The sequence below is a fragment of the Hyperoodon ampullatus genome, assembly GCF_949752795.1.
Source record: "Hyperoodon ampullatus genome assembly, chromosome: 10".
NCBI classification, from domain to species: domain Eukaryota; kingdom Metazoa; phylum Chordata; class Mammalia; order Artiodactyla; family Ziphiidae; genus Hyperoodon; species Hyperoodon ampullatus.
In genome coordinates, this window is record NC_136923.1 from 53,046,756 (window position 1) to 53,071,919 (window position 25,164).

Genomic DNA, 25,164 nt, shown 5'->3' on the forward strand with positions numbered 1-25,164 from the left:
AAAGCCTTCGAGAGGCCCAAGGGAGCTAGGCCACCTCTGTTTCCTGTATCCTCCTGGGAAGAATCTACTCTGTATATAAAACAACTGCAACGTGGCAAAAGAGCAGTCGAGCCCTTGTGCACATCCATTCCGTGTTCAAGTGAAAGGAGAATTGCTCCCTTTCTCTGAGTCATCTGTGGGCAATGTCTAGTCACATCACAAATACTCAGTTCTTGTGTAGATCCCTAACTAAACTGTTTGATATCAGCAACAGAATGATTCAGATAAAGTTTCAGATAAATTCATGTGCTTATCCAAACACTCCCCTCTCCAGTTGTGAAACCGAGTAACCATGTAGATTCAGCGAGTGTGTTTCCCTATCTGAACTTGTTCTCCAAAGTTGGGAACTGAAGAGATGTTGACAGCAAGGGATGATCCTAAACGGCAAGCTCTGATGAATCTACCAAATGTGCTCTTGACTAGGAGTCACCCAGTTTTTCTAAAGCAAGCCTGTAGTGTGTTTTGTTTTTCCTACTTACAGTTAGTGTATCGACCCTATGGACAAATTTTGGCCATGTCAATCCTGCAACACATACCTGTCTTGGAAAGAAGCTTTTAAGTTCCTGTTTGCATTTCCAAAGGGGTTAGCAACGAACCTTGAACTCTCTGCTAACAGGGTCCAGAACCTGTGCTTCTGCCTATGGGTACAGGAGGGTGAACGAGACCAGTGCCCTCAACTCTGTTTGTCTTCATCTGTAATTTTTAAGCAAATGATTGATTCCTATCAGATCAGTCATCTCTTCTTAACTCCATTTGACTAGCCCTATGGGTTTTATTACGCATTTTCTGGCCCTTTTAGTCCTAACTAGGCGTTCAACACACCAACCTCCCCTCCCCTCCCCTCCCCTCTGATCGGCTTCTGGATTGGCTACTCATCTCCTGCTCATACCGTTCTCTCCATTTTTAAAACTTTAATACTAAATCTCAGATGCCAAAATACTCTAACCGTTGCAAGAAAGACAAAATGTATTATACAAGACTGTTCTGGTAAGAGTGTGTTTTAATTGCCTATGACATAGATATATCACATAATGGCTCAAAAATAATAGTCTAGCAAAGATGAAAGGAAAACCGATGAAAATGAGCTGTGAATCCTTAATTTGATGTAAGCTTCCGGCAAAAAAAACCAGGGATTAGAATCACTTCAAAATTGTGTCTTCAAAACTAGTATCCTTTACCATCTATCTTTTATTCATTTTGCTGTGATACAACTAAAAAGGCCTGCAAATACTCCCCTGGGTCTCAGGTAACAGTTTTCCAAGAGCAAAATATCACTTCCTCTGTACAGTGAACGCCGGCATTTGGATGGGCTGGATCGGGTGGACAGGCTGGAACACTGGCTTCTTTCTCATTTCAGAGAGTGTTTTCACTGCAGGGAGCAGCTGATTCCTTTTGATGATCTGTAAGGCCAGCTGGGTATTACCTATAAAAACACTTCCCATCACAAAAAAAGCATATAACAATACCACCACATACAAAGCAAGCCGTTAGAATCCCGCAAGGGGGTAAAAGGTGATGGAGAAAAGCAGTGGTCTGCAACCTTTGCTGTACACTGGAACCATGTAATGCCCGCTGCACCATCCCCAGAAATTCTGATATAAGAAATTTCGTGTGTGACCTGGGTGACGGGATTTTTAAAAGCTTTACACTGATTCTAAGGTGGAGCCCAGTTTGAGAACTTGTCTACAGGTGGACTGTGCAAAAGAAGGGCTCTAAGACCATGCACTAACCCTACCACACCTTTTAGGAGGACAAGGCCTGCTGGGTGCCAGGCACTTAATGCTCCTTCTTCAGCTATAAAAAGAGGGGAGCCTTGGAAGGATTTCAGCAAGGGGGTATGACTAAGAAACTCTTAAAACTTCTGTCCCCTCTCATTTCCCCCATTCAGCTCTCCTTTTCTACTGCACGCCTTCTCTTATGTAGGGCCCACAGCCTTTCTTCCAGTAAGCTACATCCTGGAGGTTGTAAATGCCCCAGAGGCATGACCTGGATTTAGGTCTGAATAAAAAATTCTCAGCAGGAACTGGCTTACTGTAAAACTCATTAACGACACCTATGTTTAAAACACTAAGGTATACAACTCAAACCCACAGCATTCTGACTCAGGTTCTCAATTAGAGTCATTTGGATGCCTAAGAGAAAGGTTAATTAGTAGAGATTAATTATAATTGTCAGAAGTTATGCTATTCTCCATTTTCACAGATAAAAGGAAATATGCTTAACCTGCAAGAAGTAGGAATTTGCAAGATACCAAAAACTCCCTCGCTACATTTTTGTTTAGCAGAACTTGATGGGTAATACCTCTTAAATTTCAAAGAGAAAAAGCAGACACCAAAAATCTCGGGCTCTTTGCAGGGCTCCAGTCCTAACTCAAGAGAAGAATCACTCACCATTCTGCAGCTCAAGGTAGACGGCCAGCAGGATGGCTTCAGGGGGCACCTCTTTAGGATGGATCATTGAGGCCGCCTTCGCTCAGAACAAAAGAGAGACCCATGAAAAACTGATAGCTTAAGATACAAACTCCAAGTAATGTCAAAAAAAAAAAAAAAGGAATGTCAACCTACCAATGACAAATTAGCAAACTTACTCAACTTCACTGGGACACTACAGTTCTGCTCAGATGGTCCTCAGCTGTCTTTGTCGTTTTTGTTTTTTTTTAAGCTACTTCATTATAACTCTTTTATTTTTTATTTAATCTAATTTAAATATTTATGTTTTTGGCTGCGCTGGGTTTTCATTGCTGCAAGCGGTCTTTCTCTGGTTGTGGCGAGTGAGGGCTACTCTTTGTTGCAGAGCATGGGCTTCTCATTGCGGTGGCTTCTCTTGTGGCAGAGCATGGGCTGTAGGCACACGAGCTTCAGTAGTTGCGGAACGCGGGCCTTAGAGCGCAGGCTCAGTAGTTGTGGCGCAGGCTCAGTAGTTGCTCTGCGGCATGTGGGATCTTCCTAGACCAGGGGTCGAACCCGTATCTCCTGCACTAGCAGGTGGATTCTTAACCACTAGACCACCACGGAAGTCCAGCTGTCTTTGTCTTGATCCCTCTCGATTAAACTAGACATGTTATTTTTAGTTAAATATTTATCTTCCCTTGCCTAATCCATAATGAGTTCTTAATAGTAGAAAGCTTTCCTTCCCTCTTGGTTTTCTTCTATCTCTTGGCTGTATTTGGTTTTGAGATGGGTGATCAGACACTCCTGACTCTACACTCCAGTCAGCCATCCAGGTCTGCTGGTAGTTCTTCACCAGACACAGTTGCACCTCTATCCAAATCTGCATGTTTATTTTTTTTTCCTAAGTAACAGTTTAGTATTGTAAGCTGCAAATTCCCAATGTCAGGAATAAGAATTCAAACTTAAAAGGCTGGAAATATAAAAAAAATATACCACTAAGCATGTTCAGGACTTCCCTGGTGGCACAGTAGTTAAGAATCCACCTGCCAATGCAGGGGACGTGGGTTCGATCCCTGGTCTGGAAAGATCCCACATGCCGCAGAGCAGCTGAGCCCACGCACCACAACTATTGAAGCCCGCGTGCCCTAGGGCCCATGCGCTGCAACCACTGAGCCCACGTTCCGCAACTACTGAAGCCTGTGTGCTGCAACTAATGAAGCCCGCGTGCCTAGAGCCCGTGCTCCGCAACAAGAGAAGCCACCATAATGAGAAGCCCGCGCACCACAACCAAGAGTAGCCCAGCTCTCCACAATTAGAGAAAGCCCGCGTGCAGCAACGAAGACCCATCGCAGCCACAAAAAAAAAAAAAAAAAAAGCATGTTCAATGTCTCCATTCTTAAGGACTGAAATAGTACAATTTAGTCAAATAAAATTGTTTAGGCAACATGCTGTCATTTCCTAGATCTGAGAGCCATAACACCAGCCTGCAGTTTTCTGATTTAGTCCTGTTCTGGTTGAAGGTGCTGAGATTGTAGGTTTATTCCCTCAGTCTGGGCCCCTCTGGGCCGCAGCCTCTTCCGCGTCTTACCATCAACTTGTATTCCCTCATCCAGGTTCAGGTGCTCATGCTTCCAGACTGCTTTGTGTCTTCCCTTAATCTAATCAGAAAGTGTCCTTTACAAATATTTATTGACCAAAGGTGGGTGTAAGACAGGGACTTACCCTGATATAAACAGCATCCAAATAACTAACAGTAATCCAAACAAATTTACTGTTAGGGAGAGAGGAAAGTGAACGTAGTATGAATACGAAGAGAGAGAAGACTTTCTTCGAATGCAGAGCTTTTGGGCAAGGGAAGCCTGTCTCTGTCCTCCAAGGGGTGGATACCTGAGAGGCAGAAAGCGGGGAGGCAAGGCAGTGCAGGCCACGGGGTGAGTGTGGGAGACATCTGGGGGACCAGAAACGGGCACAAGGTCGGGTCCGGGCAGCATTAGAAGAAATCTCAGACTAGTGGTGGTTCTCGTCCAGAGCACATGCTCCCAGGTTCCTCGTGAATGAAGCAAGGAGGCTTTTTGTTCCTCCTACCACATCACTGATATACCACAGCTCAGTTCAAAAAATGAGATTTTATACTTTTGGGCTAGCTTTAAATAGGCAAGACCACCTTTACATCATTTTGTGGATATTAAAATCTCCATTTTCCTTCCAACTGGCTAGTTAACACAGGTCATCTATTGTTCTTTGCACTGACTGCAGCCTTTTCTAAAATACAAGAACTAATGGCAACAACTTTATGAGAGAATGGTATTTTGCTTACTGGCTGTTCATAATGGTTAGTGGTGGGTAGGCAACCTAGGAAACCTCTACTTGAGCCCTTTCCAACTCTTCACACATCATTGTTCTCCCTCCCAGGCACGGTGGGCCTCCCCATTAACAAGGTCCAGCCACTGGATTAACCTAAAAACCAAGGGACCAAAACAAAACCCCCTTCAGACCCCAAACCAGGCCTGACCCCATCTGTTTCTCCCAGCGTGGCTGCCGCCATGGCCACCTGCTGCACAAGAACCTGAGCTACAGTGTACACACTGCAACTTCACATCCAAAGCCTATGTGCTGCAGGCCTTGAGGTCCAGGGGCACTTTCCAAAGGGCTGTTCAACAGCCCAGCCTTGCCACGGAGAACAGTGCAACATTTTAACTCTTCCCGTTTAACTCCTGCACTCAACTCCTAGATAAGATCAAACGTGTTCCCTGGACAGTCCATCACTTCACTTTGCTGATTTTGGATCAGAAATGCTGACCAGATGCCACTAAGTCGACTAAATATCACTCATGGTTATTTTCCACGTGGTAAATCTTCACTTCTAGACACAACAAGGTCACCTTCATAGGAAGCTGCCTTACCTCCTGAGAATAGGTTTAATTTCAGTTTCAGTTACTCTGGCAAACATATGGGGATGTGGGTTCTCTTATGTGCTGCTGGTGAATACACCATCTGGCACAAACTTTTTTTTTTCTTTTTTAATAAATTTATTTATTTATGGCTGCATTGGGTCTTAGTTGCTGCACGCGGGCTTTCTCTAGTTATGGCAAGTGGGGGCTACTCTTCGTTGCGGTGCGCAGGCTTCTTACTGCGGTGGCTTCTCTTGTGGCGGAGCACAGGCTCTAGGCACATGGGCTTCAGTGGCTCACGGGCTCTAGAGCGCAGGCTTAGCAGTTGTGGCGCATGAACTTAGTTGCTCCGCAGCATGTGGGATCTTCCCAGACCAGGGCTCGAACCTGTGTCCCCTGCATTGGCAGGCGGATTCTTAACCATTGTGCCACCAGGGAAGTCCCTGGCACAAACTTACTATATTAGAAGTCTGAAAATTCTGCATAACCCCTGACCGTGCAATTCCCTTTTTAGGAAGACATCTAACTGTAAGGTCCATGGGGGCAAGGTTGTATCATGTCCACTTATTTACTACTGTCTTATTCCCTTGGCTTAGCCCAGAAGTACATGCGCTGAATTAATACCCTTTTCTTCCCCCTAATTTTTTTTTTTTTAAACTCTTTTGGCCGTGCTGCACGGCATGGGGGATCTTAGTTCCCTGACCAGGGATCGAGCCCACGCCCCTTGCATTGGAAGCGTGGAGTCTTAACCACTGGACTGCCAGGGAAGTCCTGAATTAATATCCTTCTGAGGAATTATCCCTTTCCAATTCTGGGAAACTCCTCTGGGGCTGCCAATGGCAGTACCTGTTCTCCTACTACAGGTATGGGTCCCTGCCCATGAGCAGTCCAGGGATGGGCCGGTGACCTAAAGAGGCCCAATCAGAACCTTCCTTGAGACCTGCTGATGAGGCCCCTCTCAGTGGTAGAAATCAGAGGTCTATTTTAGTTACACATTGCCAGGAGCTTTCTTTATTGTATATGGAGTTTCTTTGGTACTGACTTTGTGAACCCTTCTTCTTAAAAGATGTATTTGTAATTTAACTTTTTGAGTGGACAGAGATTCATACGATTCAAAGCTAAAAAGCATATGAGTATCCAGTGAAAATTCTCCCATTTCAGTGCTCCATCTACACAGTACTTATCTTGCCAGCCCTACAGCCAATGTTAACAGTTTGTGGTGTGTTCATTTGGAGATCTTTTCTGCATATACAGGATTATATAAAAACTGTTTTGCATCTTGTTCTTTTCACTTAATATGTCTTGGATATGTTACCATTTTAGTATATAGGGTTTACAGCTGCATTGTGTTCAACTATATGGACACACCATTATTAATTTTTGTGAGCCCTTATTTAGATGGTTTCCAATCTTTTGAAATTTCAATGATTAAAATCTTCAGGAAAACTCTCCATTAGATGCCTAGATTCATTTGCAACAACAATCAGTTGTGTACCTTCCAAGAATATGTCTGGAGGAGTAATATTCCAATGTTTAACAAACTGATCAGAAGCCTCAAACAAAATAACAGAGCCTAGAAACTCCAAACCCTCTGCTGGCTGCCTCGCAAGATGGTCTGGCACTGGCCCAGCCTCACCTGGTGGAGACACTTCCGGGCTTTGTCATACTCGCTCCTCAGGCAGTAGGCGCTGCCCAGGTTGAACAGCATCACGGTCCGGGCTGAGTTGACGGAACTGGGGTAGCACTGAGGGGCCCGCTTCCCAGCTGGGGAGAAGACCAAACACATGTGAAGAGGCCAGGCCACGGGCCAGGGAGCAACCAACCCCCTCTACTGCCCGAAAAGCTGCCCAGAATAAAGCCTAGCTCTACTCCTCAGGCGGACAAAGGAAGGACACAGAGGCTCGAGGGTGAGTCTTTGGGAAGCCAGCCAGGCTACTTAAGTCTTTACAAAACGTCTTACTTACAGGATTCCATTGCTTCATTTTCACCTTTGTCTGATCCTACAAAGAAATGAAAATAAATCTGAAGGGGTCGGACAACAGAGTTTATTTTCTAAAAACCTAATTTTCTTTATGAAATGGAAATCTTAATATTAAAGCAATCTACCACAGTATTTCCTTTTCATGTAGTAGAGGTTCTAATAAAAGATATGAGAATGCTACCTACCACCACCACCATGGCCTGAGAAATAACCCTGAATAAAGTGAAAACTAGTCTCACTCCCTCAAAAACTTAGCCATGATTTAAAACTGACTTTTGAATGCGATACTTTTACTCTCCCCTGGATTGTGGAATCCCTCTGAAGAGAAAAATATAAGAATCAAAAACAAACTGTTCTAACACTATCAGCCTTTCAAAAGTTAGAATTTAGACCATGTGATAATCAACTCCTAGGTCTCCTCAGCAAACAATTAGTATAAAGTAAGTACAGCCAAAACCGTACAGTGCCGACCTAAAACTCCCTTCCCTTTACAACCGTGCTCTTAAATGTCCACACATCCTGAGTTACAACGGAAAGGCAGTGGAAATGGTGAATAGTTCTGATCAAATGTGTCCTCATTAACCTTGGTCCTGCTCATTTGAAGAGATCCCTAAGGAGACATCAGTGACATTCTCCGGGTTCAAATGGGTAATAGCATCAGAGATTCTGTCCAGAGAGATGAGGGCTTCTGCAGCATATAAATGGCCCAGAAACCTAAAATGAAAAAAAAAAACCAACCAGATTCCAAACTGAAAAGTAGGTCATCACAAAAATACCCAAGTATAATAGAATTTGGTGTATGTGTGTTTCACATATTTCAAGTCTTTGAATTGAAATCTAAGTTTATAACTGGATTGATTAAGAGTCATTTAAATTTTATCTCTTCAAAAATATCTTAAATATACAATAATTTTATGTTCGCTAAGTAAGAACAAATGACATATCAATTAAGAGAGCAGTTTAGGGGCTTCCCTAGTGGCACAGCAGTTAAGAATCTGCCTGCCAATGCAAGGGACACAGGTTCAAGCCCTGGCCTGGGAAGATCCCACATGCTGTGGAGCAACTAAGCCCATGCGCCACAACTACTGAGCCTGAGCTCTAGAGCCCACAAGCCACAACTACTGAGCCCACGTGCCACAACTACTGAAGCCTGCGCGCCTAGAGCCTGTGCTCCGCAACAAGAGAAGCCACGACAATGAGAAGCCCACGCACCGCAACGAAGAGTAGCCCCCACTCGCCGCAACTAGAGAAAGCCCACGCACAGCAACAAAGAAGCCTGCGCGCCTAGAGCCTGTGCTCCGCAACAAGAGAAGCCACGACAATGAGAAGCCCACGCACCGCAACGAAGAGTAGCCCCCACTCGCCGCAACTAGAGAAAGCCCACGCACAGCAACAAAGACCCAACACAGCCAAAAGAAATAAATTAAAAAAAAGAGAGAGCAGTTTAAAGTTGGCAGTAAATCAACTATATTTCAATAAAAATTTAAAATTAAAAATAAAGTTGGCAAATTTACGCTGTTCTGTTTATACAGAAAATAACATAAGAAGGTAATGAAGTTCTAAAATAAGAGGCAGATCTGAGCACGGATTCCCCGGGAGTGGAGGATCAGAATTAGGGTCCTCCAGGGAGTTCCCTGGTGGCCTAGTGGTTAGGATTCTGGGCTTTGACTGCTATACCAGGGTTCAATCCCTGGTCGGCAAACTGAGATCCCGAAAGCTGCTCAGCACAGCAAAAGAAAAGAAAGAGAGAAAGAAAGAAAAAAAAGAATTAGGGTCCTCCAGCCTCTGCTGCTGGAACAGTCAAAAGGCACCAGGACGCCAGACCAGATCTGGGTTGGATCAGCTTTACTTCTATTCCAAAGGTGTCCTCCTTTTCACATCGTCTATTTTATGTCCACTGATGTTGGGCAGATGTGCTTTCCCCAGGTTTACAACAGCCTGCTTCTTCCAGTGTCTTCCTTTGAGCCATTTTCCCCATGATCATCTGATTGATTTTTCAAATTTAAAACAGCCTCAGCCATATTACACCCTTGCTCAAAATCTTAATGACTTTTTCTACTTGAGAACAAAATAAGACAAACAAAGCTAAACTTATAGATTTAAAGCTCTCCACAATTTGGTCCCACTTTCCTGTACTTAGTCAACATTCTCACTCCCCCAAAGATTCTTCTGTTCCCACCAGACACAGTGTCCTGGGTGGGACACCCCACTGTGCTCCCTGTGGCCTTGCCTCCTGGGGTGCAAAGCCAGGCCAAAATCCAACTCCTTTTAAAGGCCAGCTCAGTTCTCACCTCCTTTAGTTGGCCTGTCCCAACTGAGTCTGTCCACATGGATCTTGGGTCCTCAAATCTTAGGCTCTTTTCAGTTTGACCATTTTCTGGGATTTATGCACATTAATCACTCAAGAGCTATTTCTTTATTAAGCAATTTCTTTCTTCTAACTAGCAGGAGCTGTAATGCCCTTCTATTTTGCTTCCCCACCAAATACCCTAAAAGAAATGACAGCTTTAAAAAAAAATCAGTAACCTCAAATGTATTTTGAAATAAGATATTTTTAAAAACTTCATTAAAGCAGTATCTATAAGCCAATAATCATTATAAAACACAAACACACAAATTCAAAGAACTACTTCAAATTGTTTTCTGTGAATTTACTTAAAAATTTTTTTAAACCAAATTAAATGCCTTCATGACACTCAGAGCCCAGAACTCCAGATGAGGTGTTCGGAAGGCAACAAGCAGCTGGGTAAAGCTGCTGTGGTATCTGGGCTGCCACGGGCAGAAAATGCTCATCCTCACTGGAAAGATAGTGGTGTGGCCAGTAATTAGAAACCAATGCTTAGGATAGAATAGTTAAGAGAATTAAAGATGAAGTTATCAGACATGGCTTGGCCAACCCCTCAGGGTTGGCTAAGAAATCATAAAATCTAAGAATTTTATTGTTTTGACGTTCAGAGGGAAGACGTTGATAAATGAGGTTAAAAACCCTCCAATAAATGCCAAGTAAAGAATCTAACTGGGATTATTTGATAATAGTGATCACAATGTCAGCCAGAGGATTAAAAAAAGCAGCAGGCTGATGTTCCTGACTGGTATTTCACGGGGCTGGGCCACGGGAAGGAGGGAAGGTGCCTGAGAGGTAACGCGACCACCCTGACCTCCAGCTCAGGACCCTCCAGGCCTGGATATTAGACAAGGTTTTCTCACAGGCAAGCAGGAGCGCTCACACTTGAATTGTGACAAAGTCTCCTATGTTCCTGGATGCTCTTTTAATTTTGTTTTTTTTTTTAACACAAAGCATGAAAAAAACAAAAAATAATAAAACACAAGGCATGTTTGGGGAACACTGACCTGAAACAACCTTAATCAATGTTAATTTTAGATGCTTGTATAAAGCAATACTTTTTTAAACAACAAAAATAATTAAACATTTATAGAATTGTTCCTCAGAGTATGATCTCACAGTTCTAAATGTTGCATGTTACAAACAAAGGGTGCTAAAAGGCAAAAGAATATATTTTGGAAATTATAACTATATACCCCCAGGATGAATGAAAAAACAACTGTCCTAATGCTATGCAGAGTACTTGTGGTCTTGGGTAAAATTTCTAGCATCAGCATCATACAAAGATTCAAAGAATGCTGCATCTTCCTCAATTTCCATAAAAGAAAAGATGATGTGTTTTAGAAAAATTTTAGAATGACAATGACACTTATATTGAAAAGGCATCTGAAGAGTTTAAATAAAACTCATGTACTCAGGAAATGGTGCAGTAGTCTGGAAAAATATTTTAAAATTCTTATTTGTCTACTTTAATTTCATTCTTCAAAGCAGATTTATCCTGTTGACCAAACTCCTTTTTGTGTGGGTCTTCTCCCTGAGGACTCGGCTTGTTTGGGAGCTAATATGTGATAACATGCTCCAGTCAGACCCAGCAGTGGACACTACAGAGCCCAAAGATTCTGCTTCCCAATGCTCAGAACGGCAAATGCCATTTCCAATAACCCTTGAGGTGCAACAAGTGAAAAAAATTTCACTACCAAACACACAATTACCAAATTAAGAAAAACTTTTTGCTTTCCCTAAGATAATTTTCCACTGGGGGAGTAAAAGAAGCAATATGCACCACAAACTAACTGAAACCCTCCAAAGAAAACAAACCAGGGACACACAGGGCAAGTCACACTTACTTCAGGGATCCTGACAGCTTGGGCTGCTGAAGAAGTTTATCTGCATGATTCAAAGCCATAAGGTTATCACCCAAAGCCAGAGCCACGTAAGCACTACAGGCAAGTATGGAGCACCTGGAACACAAAAGGCAAGGGCTGAAGACCTGAGTTACAAAGTGACAATGATGATATTTGTTAAACAGGAAAGAACTCCCTAATTATAGCTGTGGCAATCTGGACACCAGGAAAGGAGAGAGGAAGCCATGGTACTAATGGTAAGAATTAGAATGATGTGTAAACTACCATCTGAGGCTCAGTTTAGCTCTTTACCTAAATCATCTTTAGCTTCCATCCCATCTCCAACAAAATAACCAAACAGAGTTACAATATATATTTAGCCTGTAAAAAAATAATATAGTTAATGGCCTAGTGAGAACTTACTTCCATAGAACATTTCTTTCAACATCCTAGAAATGCTATGGAAGCACATTTGCGACTCTAAGAAACACAATTAACTTACTAAAAAATCCATTTAGCTCAGCTTACTGTAAAGTGTTCTCTGAAACTATTAAGAAGTCTATAGGTCTTGCTAAGCAACAGTATCAAGAGTAACTAAAAGAATTTCATTCACATAGGTACTATTATCCTAAATGAGTATTCAAGAAAAAAAAACAGGCTGAATAAATACATGTGAAGATAAAAAATTTTAAGTTACACCGATTTTGCTAGGTTGGGTTGGAAACCTAAATTTCTGTTTTGTTTTCTACTTAAGGGGCAGCTCATTTAAAACAAGTCTAGCCAAAGACTTGACACTAATAGATCATTTGAATGTTAAACAACCGCTCCACAAAGCAATCTTAAAATAAACCCTTGTCAAATAGAAATGAGGTCTGAATGGCCGACCACAAATGACCTGACTTAGATGCAGGGTTTTGAGTTATGTTTACAAATTACAATACATATGTATATCATGAAGTGCACTTGGGTTGTAATTTCAGTCTAAGGAAGAATGTAACCATCCTGGCAACAAACACAGAGTTTTCTAACACTCTGAAATCCTCTGACCAGAAATGCCCCTCTGGTAAAAGCACAGCCAGGCAAAATCAGAAGCAGCCTGCTGTTTCCTCCTTACTGGCTCACTCCTGGTTGCTGGAACCTTAGAAAATTATCTACTAAACGAAAAGCAGCCCCTCAACTCCTAACAACAAAGAAAAGTAGACGGGCACAAGGAAATTGGTATTTATGGCCTTAGGTTATGATGATAAGGGCTAGAAGATGGCCCACTGTGGGTCCTTGTTTTATATCAGTGTAGAAACTGAGATCCAAAGTGATTAAATATATTCACTCGCTTAGAGTATGTAATTAAAGTCTGGACTAACAGGCAACACTGTGGACTCTCAGTTCACAGTTCTTCCCATCCTATCACACTGCTTCTCTGTCAATTCATAAGACTGCCCTAAAAATAAAGTAGAAAGAAAAGATTACATTATGATTTCCCTAATGCATACATAACTATGCACGCATATGTAATCTGTCTTTTTAAAAAGGAAGAAAACAATTTAATTGAAACATTACAAGTTTAAATTTTGTTACTGAGCACCTAATGTAAAATCTGAACCCTGTTCATAGAAGAGAGTAATTTAAGAGCAGGCAAGTAGTGTTATTTCCAAAGGGATTTTCCTGACAAGACGACTGTCATCCTTGTGTCTCCAAGAGCTGTCTTCACTTAGCAAAGCTACCCTGTAGCCACGGCCCCGGGGGGGAGTCCTCTCCCTGATGGAAGACTCCAGGGCCCACAGAACGGAGGCACTGGCTAATTATCTCCCATTTTCAGGAGCACTTTAGTGGTTAGCTCTGTGTGGTGAGATTAGGTGACTTAATTTCCTCTTTTGGTTTATTTGTAGTTTTATTTTTAAATGGCAATAAACATTCATTCATCAGCCAGATATGCATTATGAAGACAAAGAATGACGTTTAAAGGCCTAAGTCTCCAGAGGCCCAAGACCACCACCAGCTCATGGCAGTCATACAATTTAATATCCGTTTTCATCTGTGACTTTGCCAAAGGCCAGGGTAAAACATAGCTCCTTAAAAGCAGAAGCCTGCATCTTTTGTTTCCTACACAAAGACGAGAGCAATTTCTCACCATCTGCAGTAGGTGTTTAATAGGTAATCACTGAAGACCACAGCTTTCAACATTTTAGATTTACTTCTCCAGGCACCCAGACCCCCACCTGTCCTGCTGGCAGGCCACCCTGCTGACCAGGCCAGCTCCTTCCCGGCTCCCAAACACAGGGGAGTCACCCTGCACGCTCTAGGTCCTAGAGTCTAGGACAGGCCTCACCTCGGGCAGGCTTGCTGGGAAAAGCCTGCCCCGGCCTCTCCTGACAGTAGGGGGGCTATTACTGCTCCATCCCACTGTCAAGCCCACTTTGGGTCCAGAAATCAGTCATGTAAGATTTGCAGCAGGATTCTGTTTCCCAACTATAATTATGTATAAGGTAAAAATCTTGTTTTCCTTAGCTTTTACCTCTTTCCCCATAAGATACCATAACAAATTAGAACAGGGTGAAAGATTTATACTAGTAATACAAGCCTCCTATTAAAAAATACTTGAATATGTGAATGCAAAACTTCACCACCCTCTCACTCATCCTCCTTTTCCTCTTAGAAAACAACACTCCACTCTACATAATTCCTGCAGACCAGTCACACTAGAAACACGCACGGCTCTCTCTACTGAGCCTCTGGAGAAATCACTTTACTTCTGATAGCTGCTACTTAAAATATTGACCCCCACCCACCAGCTTGCCCCACTACTTTCTTATCCTTGAGTCACTGTCCAATCTGCTTTACCAGCCACTCAGTGGATTTGACAGTTCATCAGACTGGAAGAACTATACCTCAAGGGAAAGGACATGCTAGCTTCTCCCCACCACTGCGGCGGATCTGACACAGCCCCACCCTCTCCTCCACATGCTGGAGGAGCTGGCTTTAGGTCCACAGAATGCCAACCCTTGGAAAAGAAAGGAACAAAAAGATGAAGAAGAAGAAAGAGAAATGGGGAAATAATTTTCCTTAAAGGACCAAACTACAGCAACAAGCTATGTTAAGACTGGGCATTAAAATTTGTCAAGCCATATATTCTGTGAGTGAAATGAACCAAGTGTCTGAAATAGCTCAACCCATATCAAAAGAGGCTAAAATGGGGGTAAATCCAGTCAGTCACCATCGGTCAAAGGAAAATAAATTCAAAGTAACTTCATGGCAAATGTTATTTGAAAAACTGGCTTAAAAATCCTATAAAGAATTTCTTCCAATAAACTGAACATGGTACTGGATTTTAAAATTTAAAAAAATATACAAGCTGTTCCCATTTAGCTACAAAAATCTAGAAAATGTTAAACCTGTCAACTTCCAATTCAAGAAAATTAAAAAGTTAAATTAGATAAGTTTTTCACTTCATGTCTTCTGTAAACACTTTGCTTTTTTTTTTTTTTTTTAACATTTTGCTTTCTAATAACAGTTCTGTGCAAAAAGAATCTTACTGACAAACACACCCCAAGTCCAACAGTAATATAAGCCCAGCTCAAAGAAGCTGAAGAAGTTTTCCTCCTCAACCAAATTTAGCATCTCAAGGAACCCAGTCTTACCCCTGGTGGCAAATAAAATGCAACAGTCACAGACATTGCATTTTATACATGGACAGGACCTTAAGATCATGCAATCCAATTTGACAGAAGAGGAATGAAAGGCCCAAAGGGGTTAAATGATTTGTTCAATGTCAGCAGGAGCCCTGTGGGGTTTTTCCAGAGTGGGAGACCACTGAAGAATTATTCTAACCCTGGCTTGTGATCAATGTGATCATCAGTTCAGCTGAATAGGGTCCTGGGACTCAGGTGTGAATCATGCCGATGTGAACCCAAACTGCTGATAAAGCGAAGGATATGTCACACGGGCAGGTTCCCGCTTTGGCAGAGTTTATTAGATAAAAAAGTTTCAGTAGGACCAGACCCAGCTGTAAGACTGAAATGGGGTCAAGTCTCTAGCAAGAGCAATATGAGATTCAAAAGATTATTAGCTATAAACCTGTTTTAGGAATGTCTCATGAGCTATAACAGAACCACTTGTGTAAGACCAAAAGAAATATGATTCCTTAAGTACACTAAAACTGCCTGTAATATTAATGTTATCAACCCTTTGTTTGACTCATCTTCTTTTATAAACACTGGCCCAAGGGAGGTCCCTTTTAACTGAATGGGAAATAATTCACTGAGTGTCACATCAGAGTCTAAAAGAACTAATTAAGGTTCCATAGTTTATACCTGTGGAATAACTGGGCCTAATTAAATTTGGTCTGAACATTTCCTTTTATCCATTTTGAGCCTCTTATTTAAAAAAAAGACAAACTGAAATTTCATTTTTATCTTGTATGCTTTAAGTCTGGCCCCAGTGTTATTTCCTACCCTTTTCTAGTTGTTATACTCTTTTCCAGGTTCTAGAGAAGCCTCCAATTTAGTTTTAGAAACTAAAAGTTTGCTAATATCACAATCTCAGAATGAATAACAAAGATGTCCTATATTATGCAACATATAAGACTTCGTACATATCCATGACAGTTATTAAAACACTATGCGACAATGAAAAAATTTTTTTTGGTTGCGCCACTTGGCTTTCAGGGTCATAGTTCCCCAACTGGGGATTGAACCCGGGCCACGCAGTGAAAGCACCGAGTCCTAAGCACTGGACCACCAGGGAATTCCCTAAAATGTTAATATGTGACTAATCCTATGAACTTATTTCTTTATCATAAGATACCACTAGTATGCAAAAGAATAAGTTGAATTCTTACCTCATACTGTATACAAAAATTAACTCAAAATGAATCAAAGACCTCAACTTAAGTGCTAAAATTATAAAACTCTTAGACGAAAATATAGGGGTAAACCTCACGACCTTGAATTTGGAAGAGGATTCTCAGATATGACACGAAAAGCACGACCAATAAAAGAATAAAACATAAATTGAACTTCATCAAAATGAAAAATATTTGCGATTCAAGGACACCTCCAAAAAAGTGAAAAGACAACCGACAGAATGGGAGAAAATATTTGCAAGTCATATATCTGATAAGGGTCTTGGATCTCAATACACATTTCTCTAAAGGAAGAGATACAAATGTCCAATAAGCACAGGAAAAGATGCTTGACATCATTAGTCTTCAGGGAAATGCAAATCAAAGCCACAGTGAGATACCACTTCATATCCACTACAATGTATATTCAAAAAGATGAATAACAAGTGTTGGTGAGGATGTGAAGAAACTGCAACCCTCCTACACTGCTGGTAGGATTGTAATATGGTGCAGCCACTTTACAAAACAGCCTGGTAATTCCTCAAATGATTAAACAGTTACCATAGGACCCAGCAATTCTACTTCTAGGTATACACCCAAGAAAAAGAAAAACGTATGTCTACACAAAAACTTGTACATGAATGTTTACAGCAGCATTATTCTTAATAGCCTAAAGATGGAAACAATCCAAATGTCTATCAATGAATGGACAGACAAAATGTAGTATATACATACAATGGAATATTATTCAGCAATAAAAAGGAATGAAGTACTGATACAGACTACAACTTGGATAAATCTTGAAAACACTATCCTAAGTGGAAGAGGTCAGTCATAAAAGCCCATGTATTATATGATCTCATTCATAGGAAGGTCCCAAACAGTGAAATCTATAAAGAAAGTAAGTAGATTAAGGCTGGGGAGTAGACTGGAGATAAAGGGGTCACAGCTAAAGGGTGCAAGGTTTCATTTTGAGGTGATGAAAATGTTCTAAAATTGACTGTGCTGATGACTGCATAATGCTGTGAATATACTAAAAAACACTGGATGGGGGGCTTCCCTGGTGGTGCAGTGGTTGAGAGCCCGCCTGCCGATGCAGGGGACACGGGTTCGTGCCCCGGTCCAGGAGGATCCCACGTGCCGCGGAGCGGCTGGGCCCGTGAGCCATGGCCGTTGAGCCTGCGCGTCCGGAGCCTGTGCTCCGCAACGGGAGAGGCCACAACAGCGCGAGGCCCACATACCGCAAAAAAAAAAAAAAAAAAAAACACTGGATGGTACACTTTAAATGGGTGAATTGTATGGTATGTGTGAATTATATCTCAATAAAGCTGTTTTAAAAATATAAGATATGAGTGACAGTCAATAAATGTTTGACTTAAAAAAATATATTAAAAGTACATCCTTGGGACTTCCCTGGTGGCACAGTGGTTAAGAAGCCACCTGCCAATTCAGGGGACATGGGTTTGATCCCTGGTCCGGGAAGATCCCACATGCCGTGGAACAACTAAAGCCCGTGCGCCACAACTACTGAGCCTGCGCTCTAGAGCCCGTGAGCCACAACTACTGAAGCCCACGTGCCTAGAGCCCGTGCTCCACAACAGAAGCCACTGCAACGAGAAGCCTGCGCACCGCAACAAAGAGTAGCCCCTGCTCGCCGGAACTAGAGAAAGCCCGGGCGCAGCAACGAAGACCCAATGTAGCCAAAAATAAATAAATAAATTTATTAAAAAAAAAAAAAGTACATCCTTATAACCAATCACTATATGACAATCATTATCTCCCAAATGCATGTGGCAACATTAATATTTAAATCAAAGCAAATGGCCAACATATCAATCCCACACATGCTTCTACATTCTAAGATTCATTTGGACCTTAGGCCTTTTAAAGACAAATTTTTCAGAAGAGATATTCAGCTAAATTTTGTGGCATGTGAGAAAACTGGCATAGGAACAATATTACACATTTGTAGAAACCATGTATCAACAAATACAAACACTTCAAACAGTTCTAAAACCTTAGAGGCAGCATTGTCCAACAGAAATATAATTGGGGCCATGAGTGTAATTTTATATTTTCTAGTAGACACATTAAAAAAAGCAGAAACAGGTGAAATTAATTTTAATAGATTTAAATTAATCCAATATATCATTTCAACATACAGTCAATATAAAAAATTACTGACATATATTACATTTTTTAAAGTTTTGAAATACAGTGTGTGTCCTACATCTGACCTTTCACCAGCCACGTCTCATGTGCTCAGGGGCCACATGTGATGAGTGGTTCTGGTACCGGACACTGCGGCCTTAGGGTCTAAGGAATACATGTAAAATACAAAGAAAGGTTTTTTTTGTTGTTGTCAAGAAACCAAGTTTTCCATGTCATATCACCCCATAAGTGATATATATGTAAGAGAAACTGACCATTTATCAATCATTAGTGGTTAAATTATATTTCCCCAAATAATATATTTAAAATTATATTAATTTTGAAAAATTTCAAAGTACCTTAAAATTTTTAAGTTAGGTATAATTTTTATACCTTAAAATACATCATTTTAACTGTACAGTTTGATAAGTTTGAATATACACAAGTAGCCACCAGCCCAATTAAGATACAGAATATTTCTTTCACCCGAGAAAGATTCCTTCCAGTCAGTTCCCCAACCACTGTTCACCTGATTTCTATGAACGTAAGTTAGTTTTGTATAGTTTTGCCTGTCGTATAAATAGTATAAATAAAATCATACAGCATGTACCTTATATTGAGTAAAAGAAGAAACACGAAATGTTTTGAGTTTCCTATCATGTTGACTTGTGCATCAGCAGCTTGTTCCTATTTACAGCTGAGTAGCATTCCAATACATGGAGTTGCCTGCAATATATTTTTTATTCTTTATTTTTTTTAACTTTTAAAAAAATTTTGGTTGCACTGCGGGGCATGTGGGATTTAGTTCCCTGACCAGGGATCGAACTCGTGCCTCCTGCAGTGGAAGCGTGAATTCCTGACCACTGGACTGCCAGGGAATTCCTGGCCTGTAATTTAGTTATCCATTCTCCCACTGATGCATGACTGGGCTATTTCTACTTTTTGTCTATAACAAGTAAAGCTGCTATGAAAGTTTTGTATGGACAAGTTCTCATTTCTCTTAGACAAAACCTAGAAATAGAATCTTCTATTTTAAAAATTTAAAGTCATTGCATTTATTTAACTCAAGGCTACAGAGTGTGTGTGTGTGTGTTTTCTTTTTTTTTTTTTAAAAATAAATAAATTTATTTATTTATTTTATTTTTGGTTGTGTTGGGTCTTCGTTGCTGTGCACAGCCTTTAGTTATGGTGCGCGGGGGCTACTCTTCGTTGTAGTGCGTGGGCTTCTCATTGCAGTGGCTTCTCTTGTTGCAGAGCACAGGCTCTAGGCACGTGGGCTCCCGTAGTTGTGGCACGCGAGCTCAGTAGTTGTGGCACACGGGCTTAGTTGCTCCGCGGCATGTGGGATCTTCCTGGACCAGGGCTCGAACCCGTGTCCCCTGCACTAGCAGGCGGATTCTTAACCACTGCGCCACCAGGGAAGTCCCTGTGTGTGTTTTCTTAATTGAATGAAACCAATGGCTTTGCAGAGCTTTAGCTGGTTCAGGAACTGAAGCAATATTCTCACAGTGTCATTATACATATGCTTTCCTTCATCCATTATATCGGTATCTCTAAGTTCATCTGAGCCTCACAATTAAACTATTTAGTTGATTTCTGAGACATTTTCCTGTTTGGAGGACAAATTTCTGTTTTAATTGTGAGAATATTTTTCTGAAAGCTACCTTTATTTTATTTTATTTTTTAAATTAATTAATTAGTTTATTTATTTTTGGCTGTGTTGGGTCTTTGTTGCTGCATGCAGGCCCCCTCTAGTTGCGGCGAGCAGGGGCTACTCTTCGCTGTGGTGCACGGGCTTCTCATTGCGGCGGCCCCTCTCGTTGTGGAGCATGGGCTCCAGGCGCTTGGGCTTCAGTAGTTGTGGTGCCTGGGCTCAGCAGTTGTGGCACACGGGCTCAGGTTGCTCCGCGGCATGTGGGATCCTCCCGGACTAGGGCCCGAACCCATGTCCCTTGCATGGGCAGGCAGACCCTCAACCACAGCGCCACCAGGGGAGTCCCTGTGTGTGTTTTCTTAATTGAATGAAACCAATGGCTTTGCAGAGCTTTAGGTGGTTCGGGAACTGAAGCAATATTCTCACAGTGTCATTATATATATGCTTTTCTTCGTCCATTGTATCGGTATCTCTAAGTTCATCTGAGCCTCACAATTAAACTATTCAGTTGATTTCTGAGACATTTTCCTGTTTGGAGGACACATTTCTGTTTTAATTGTGAGAATATTTTTCTGAAAGCTACCTTGATTTTAATACAGAATCTCATAATTGCTTCAGGTGTCCTATGCCTTCTGAAAACATACTTGTAACTCAGAATGAATTTTTTTGGCCCCATCTTCTTTTACATACAAATGAAAAAAAAATAGTCAAGAAGCTCTGAACCATATGCTAAGAAGTGGCCATTAGAACAGTCATGATAATTTACAGCATATTAGTTATGCTGGAAATAGGAAATGAGGTTTTGCACTGGTGTCTTGGGTATTATAGAGCAGAGGGGTCAAATATAATAGTCCATAAAAACTAAACTATACACTAGTCACACACATTTCCAGTCACATAAAAGAATTCAGGTCAGAAATGGATGAAATCTCTAAGAATTCCAGGATCTCAACGGAGAACCACTGTGCTCAGACCCCTTTCTGTAGAAGACAGCTGGCTCCTGCCAGGGAACTGCCCTTTAACACACCCAACTGCGCTGGGAGCTTTTATAGCTTTGAAAATTACGACACAAATCTTTTACGACTCCTTCCCCCACACCATTTGTCTCCACATTACCGTTACTACTGTCCTGTGGAGCGGTTCTTTTTATAAATCTACCCTAAGGCTCCTTCTGTCTTGTTCCATTTCCCTTCTCCCATCTGCTCCATAAGAAAAAAAGGTTAATATATATCAGCAAACCCATCTTTACCTCACTTTATGATGACGGAATTCCCTATGGAGACCCTTTGCCCCTTTCCACAAAAATAGGGAAGTAGTTTTATTTTCTCTGAAAACCACCAATCCTCCTACTAGGGTGTGTGGAAAGAAAACAGTTGTGAAAGGCACAAAACTCTTTGAGAGGAGGTATGCCACCCTGCACATACCCTTCTCTTTAATGCCACTTACAGAAGGTAAAGTTAAATTACACAACTCTGCAGTTGTTCAACCAGTGTGGAATCATAAACTTCTTAAATTGCATATGCATACATAAAGCAACCCTAAGATTAGTATTCATTTAAATATATTTGTAAAAATTAAGTTAACCTTAAATATCGTTTCAAATACCTTCATCATTAAGGATTCCCCTTAAAAACTGTGCACAGTGATATTCACTGCAGCATTATTTGTAATAGCCGAGACTGAAAACATTATAAATAGCTAAATATAAATCAGTGTTAAATAAACTGTCATATCCATATAATGCAATTCTATGCACCCATTAGAAAGAATGAAACAGAGCTCTGAAATAGAACAATCTCTAAAGACATATTGTCAAATGCAAAAAGTAAGGTATAGAGCAGTGTGGAACTCTGCAGCTGTAGTGTAAAATTCCCATATATACATATACTGGGATGATAATGAGAAATCTCACTGGAAGGACACATAGGAAACTGGTCAGCAGTTGCCCCTCAAGGGAGAGGAAGCAGAGGACTGGGACTGGCCAATATTCACTTCACACTGCAGAACCTTTTGTCTTCCTTGTATTTTTACCATATAAAATAACCTATTAAAGATAGATGAACCCGGAGATAGCTATAAAATGCAGGTGGCTCCATAAACAGAGAAATGCATAGAAAATATCAGGCATATTGGGGAAGAAATGGTACATTTTTTTGGGCAAATTAAAGCATTTTCCCAAATATGGTCCTGGCTGAAATTTACAATCCACCCCTTCCCATCAGCTCACTTTATACCAAACCCAGTTTAGCTTTACTTAACTTGCTCTGTTTTTACACATTTCCACTCGGATGAAAATCTAGCATAGTGAGTTTATTTTAGTTATATGGTTGGAATTTGATTTTTTTTTTTTTTTTTTGGCCGTGCCATGTGGGATGTTAGTTCCGTGACCAGGGATCGAACCTGTGCCCCTTGCAGTGGTAGGGCAGATTCCTAATCACTGGACAGCCAGGGAATCCCCAAATTTGACTGTTTTTTTTTTTTTTTTTTTTAAATTCCATTTTAGGGACTTCCCCTGTGGCGCAGTGGTTAAGAATCCTCCTGCCAATGCAGGGGACACGGGTTCAAGCTATGGTCTGGGAAGATCCCACATGCCTCAGGGCAACTAAGCTCGTGCACCACAACTACTGAGCCTGTGCTCTAGAGCCCACGAGCCACAGCTACTGAGCGTACGCGCCACAACTACTGAAGCCTGTGCACCCTAGAGCCCTCATGCCACAACTACTGAAGCCTGCACACCTAAAGCCCACGCTCCGCAACAAGAGAAGCTACCATGAGAAGCCTGCGCACCACAACGAAGAGTAGCCCCGCTCGCCACAACTAGAGAAAGCCTGTGGGCAGCAATGAAGACCCAACGCAGCCAAAAAAAAAAAAGAAGAAAAAAAATATTGCTGTGGAGTGAAATAAAATGGAATTAAGAAAAATTTTTTTAAATTATTTCTGGCTGCATTGGGTCTTCGTTGCTGTACGTGGGCTTTCTCTAGTTGTGGCGAGCGGGAGCTACTCTTTGTTGCCGTGCGCAAGCTTCTCATTGTGGTGGCTTCTCTTGTTGCGGAGCACCGGCTCTAGGCACTCAGGCTTCAGTAGTTGCAGCATGCAGGCTCAGCAGTTGCGGTGCGCAGGCTCTAGGGCGTGGGGGCTTCAGTAATTGTGGCATGTGGGCTCAGTAGCTGTGGCTTGCGGGCTCTAGAATGCAGGCTCAGTAGTTGTGGTGCATGGGCTTAGTTGCTCTGTGGCATGTGGGATCTTCCTGGACCAGGGATTGAACCTGCGTCCCCTGCATTGGCAGGCAGATTCTTAACCATTGCGTCACCAGGGAAGTCCCACAATATTCTTTTGTATGTTTTGTTTTTGCCATTGTTTCACCAGTAATTTGTCATAGTATTTTTTTATTTTCTTGCTATCTTATGACTCATACAAGAAATAAGAATTCAAGAAATTTTAATATAACTGAAGATTATTGAAAAAAACAATTACTATTGTCAAGTTTTAAAAAATCAAAACACCGCTTTCAAAACCTTATATGACCAACTCCTCCTCATTTCTAACTAAATTTGAGATTTTAGATTTTCCTCCTTATAATCAGAAGATTAATGCTTTCCTCCTGACAATAGGATACAGTGGGAATATACACATACATAAAACCCAGGAAAGAAAGGTTATTACTGCAAAGTAGGAATCTGACAGAATAAAATAGCTAAAAGGCTGCTGTTTTGCTGAACAGGGTGCCTGGAGCCCTGAGCTCATTGACAGCAATGCAGTGCCATGAACACACTGACCTGACAATACATGACCAGAAAAGGGCACATCTGCTGGCCAGTCTTTCCTCCAAAGGGATTCACTAAGATTAATGAAGTAACTTCATTTTTTAAAAGTTGGAAGAAACAGATATCCAGTAAGAAGATAAAAATCATCAGTTATCCCACTACTAGGAAGGTTCTGACATCGATCCCTCCAGACTTTTTTTTTTATGCCAACAGACATATATGTACATTATTTTATGAAAATGTAATTTTAAACTGTTTAGACACAAATCTTAGCATTTTATAGCTCTGTTCCAAGATTTATTTGGAAAGTTAAATGACGTTAATCAAATGAACTATACTATGAAAAATTACACAATTATGGATAGAGCCATACCTTATTTGTTTATATAAAATAAATTCTAGATAAAACAAAAATTTAGATGGGTGGTTGTGATAGTGTATCAGTAAAAGTGCTAGAAAACATGGCTAAATTATTTTTTAAATCTTGGAGGCAAGAAGGCCTTTCCAAACATTGCACAAAATGGAAAAAAAAAGTAAAGAAGATTGATAAATATGATACTTAATAAATGAAACTCTGCTTTACAAAATACCGGAGGGACTTCCCTGGTGGTCCAGAGGTTAAGACTCCGTGCTCCCAATGCGGGGGGCCCAGGTTCGATTCCTGGTCGGGGAACTAAGATCCTGTATACTGCAACTAAGCCTGTGCACCGCAACTACTGAGCCCGTGCACCGCAATGAAGATCCAGTGCAGCCAAAACAAAACAAAACTAAACTAAATACCAGAAACAATGTTACAAGACAAATGATAAAGGCCAATTTCTTTAATATAGAAAAACTCGTATAAAAACAAAAAGGATGAAAAACCCAATACGAAAATGGTAAATCCTACAAACAGGAGGTTCACAGAAAAAGTAATAATAGGTGATCAATAAACCTTGGCATCAGACTAAGCACCTTGAATGGACTGAAAGAAATGCAAAATTTTAAAGTGAGGTCATTTTCCACTTATCAGGGTGATCAAATTATCATAAGAAGAAAAGATGCCCCGAATCTCACCACCTAGTAGCTAATCTACTAAGTAATATAATTTTCTCCTAAGTGTTTGCCATCTGCTTTTGAGGGCAGTGCTTTTTCTTTTACCTCTGAATCCCCTGCAACTAGCACAAGAATGTTTGTTGGAAAAAACGTGAATAAACTACCTGCAATGCTACCTGCAATATATAAATGTCTTAACTATATACTCTTGTCACTTTTTGCAACTTAATAGGT

The 25,164-nt window shown here is 41.2% G+C and overlaps 1 protein-coding gene across 2 annotated transcripts in view; it reads right to left on the bottom strand.

Moving 5' to 3' along the window:
- Window positions 1-1,189: 1,189 nt before the first annotated feature.
- The window catches only part of CNOT10 (CCR4-NOT transcription complex subunit 10), a gene marked incomplete at its 5' end in the record, with an annotated part of 63,679 nt that continues 39,704 nt past the window's right edge, over window positions 1,190-25,164 (bottom strand). For both annotated transcript variants that reach the window (XM_079713722.1, XM_079713721.1), the window contains 6 exons: window positions 1,190-1,462; window positions 2,430-2,505; window positions 6,957-7,084; window positions 7,285-7,320; window positions 7,885-8,015; window positions 11,493-11,606. In XM_079713722.1, coding sequence (XP_079569848.1) covers window positions 1,311-1,462; window positions 2,430-2,505; window positions 6,957-7,084; window positions 7,285-7,320; window positions 7,885-8,015; window positions 11,493-11,606 — 637 coding nt within the window. In that variant the 3' untranslated portion in view covers window positions 1,190-1,310. The remainder of the gene's footprint in view (window positions 1,463-2,429; window positions 2,506-6,956; window positions 7,085-7,284; window positions 7,321-7,884; window positions 8,016-11,492; window positions 11,607-25,164) is intronic.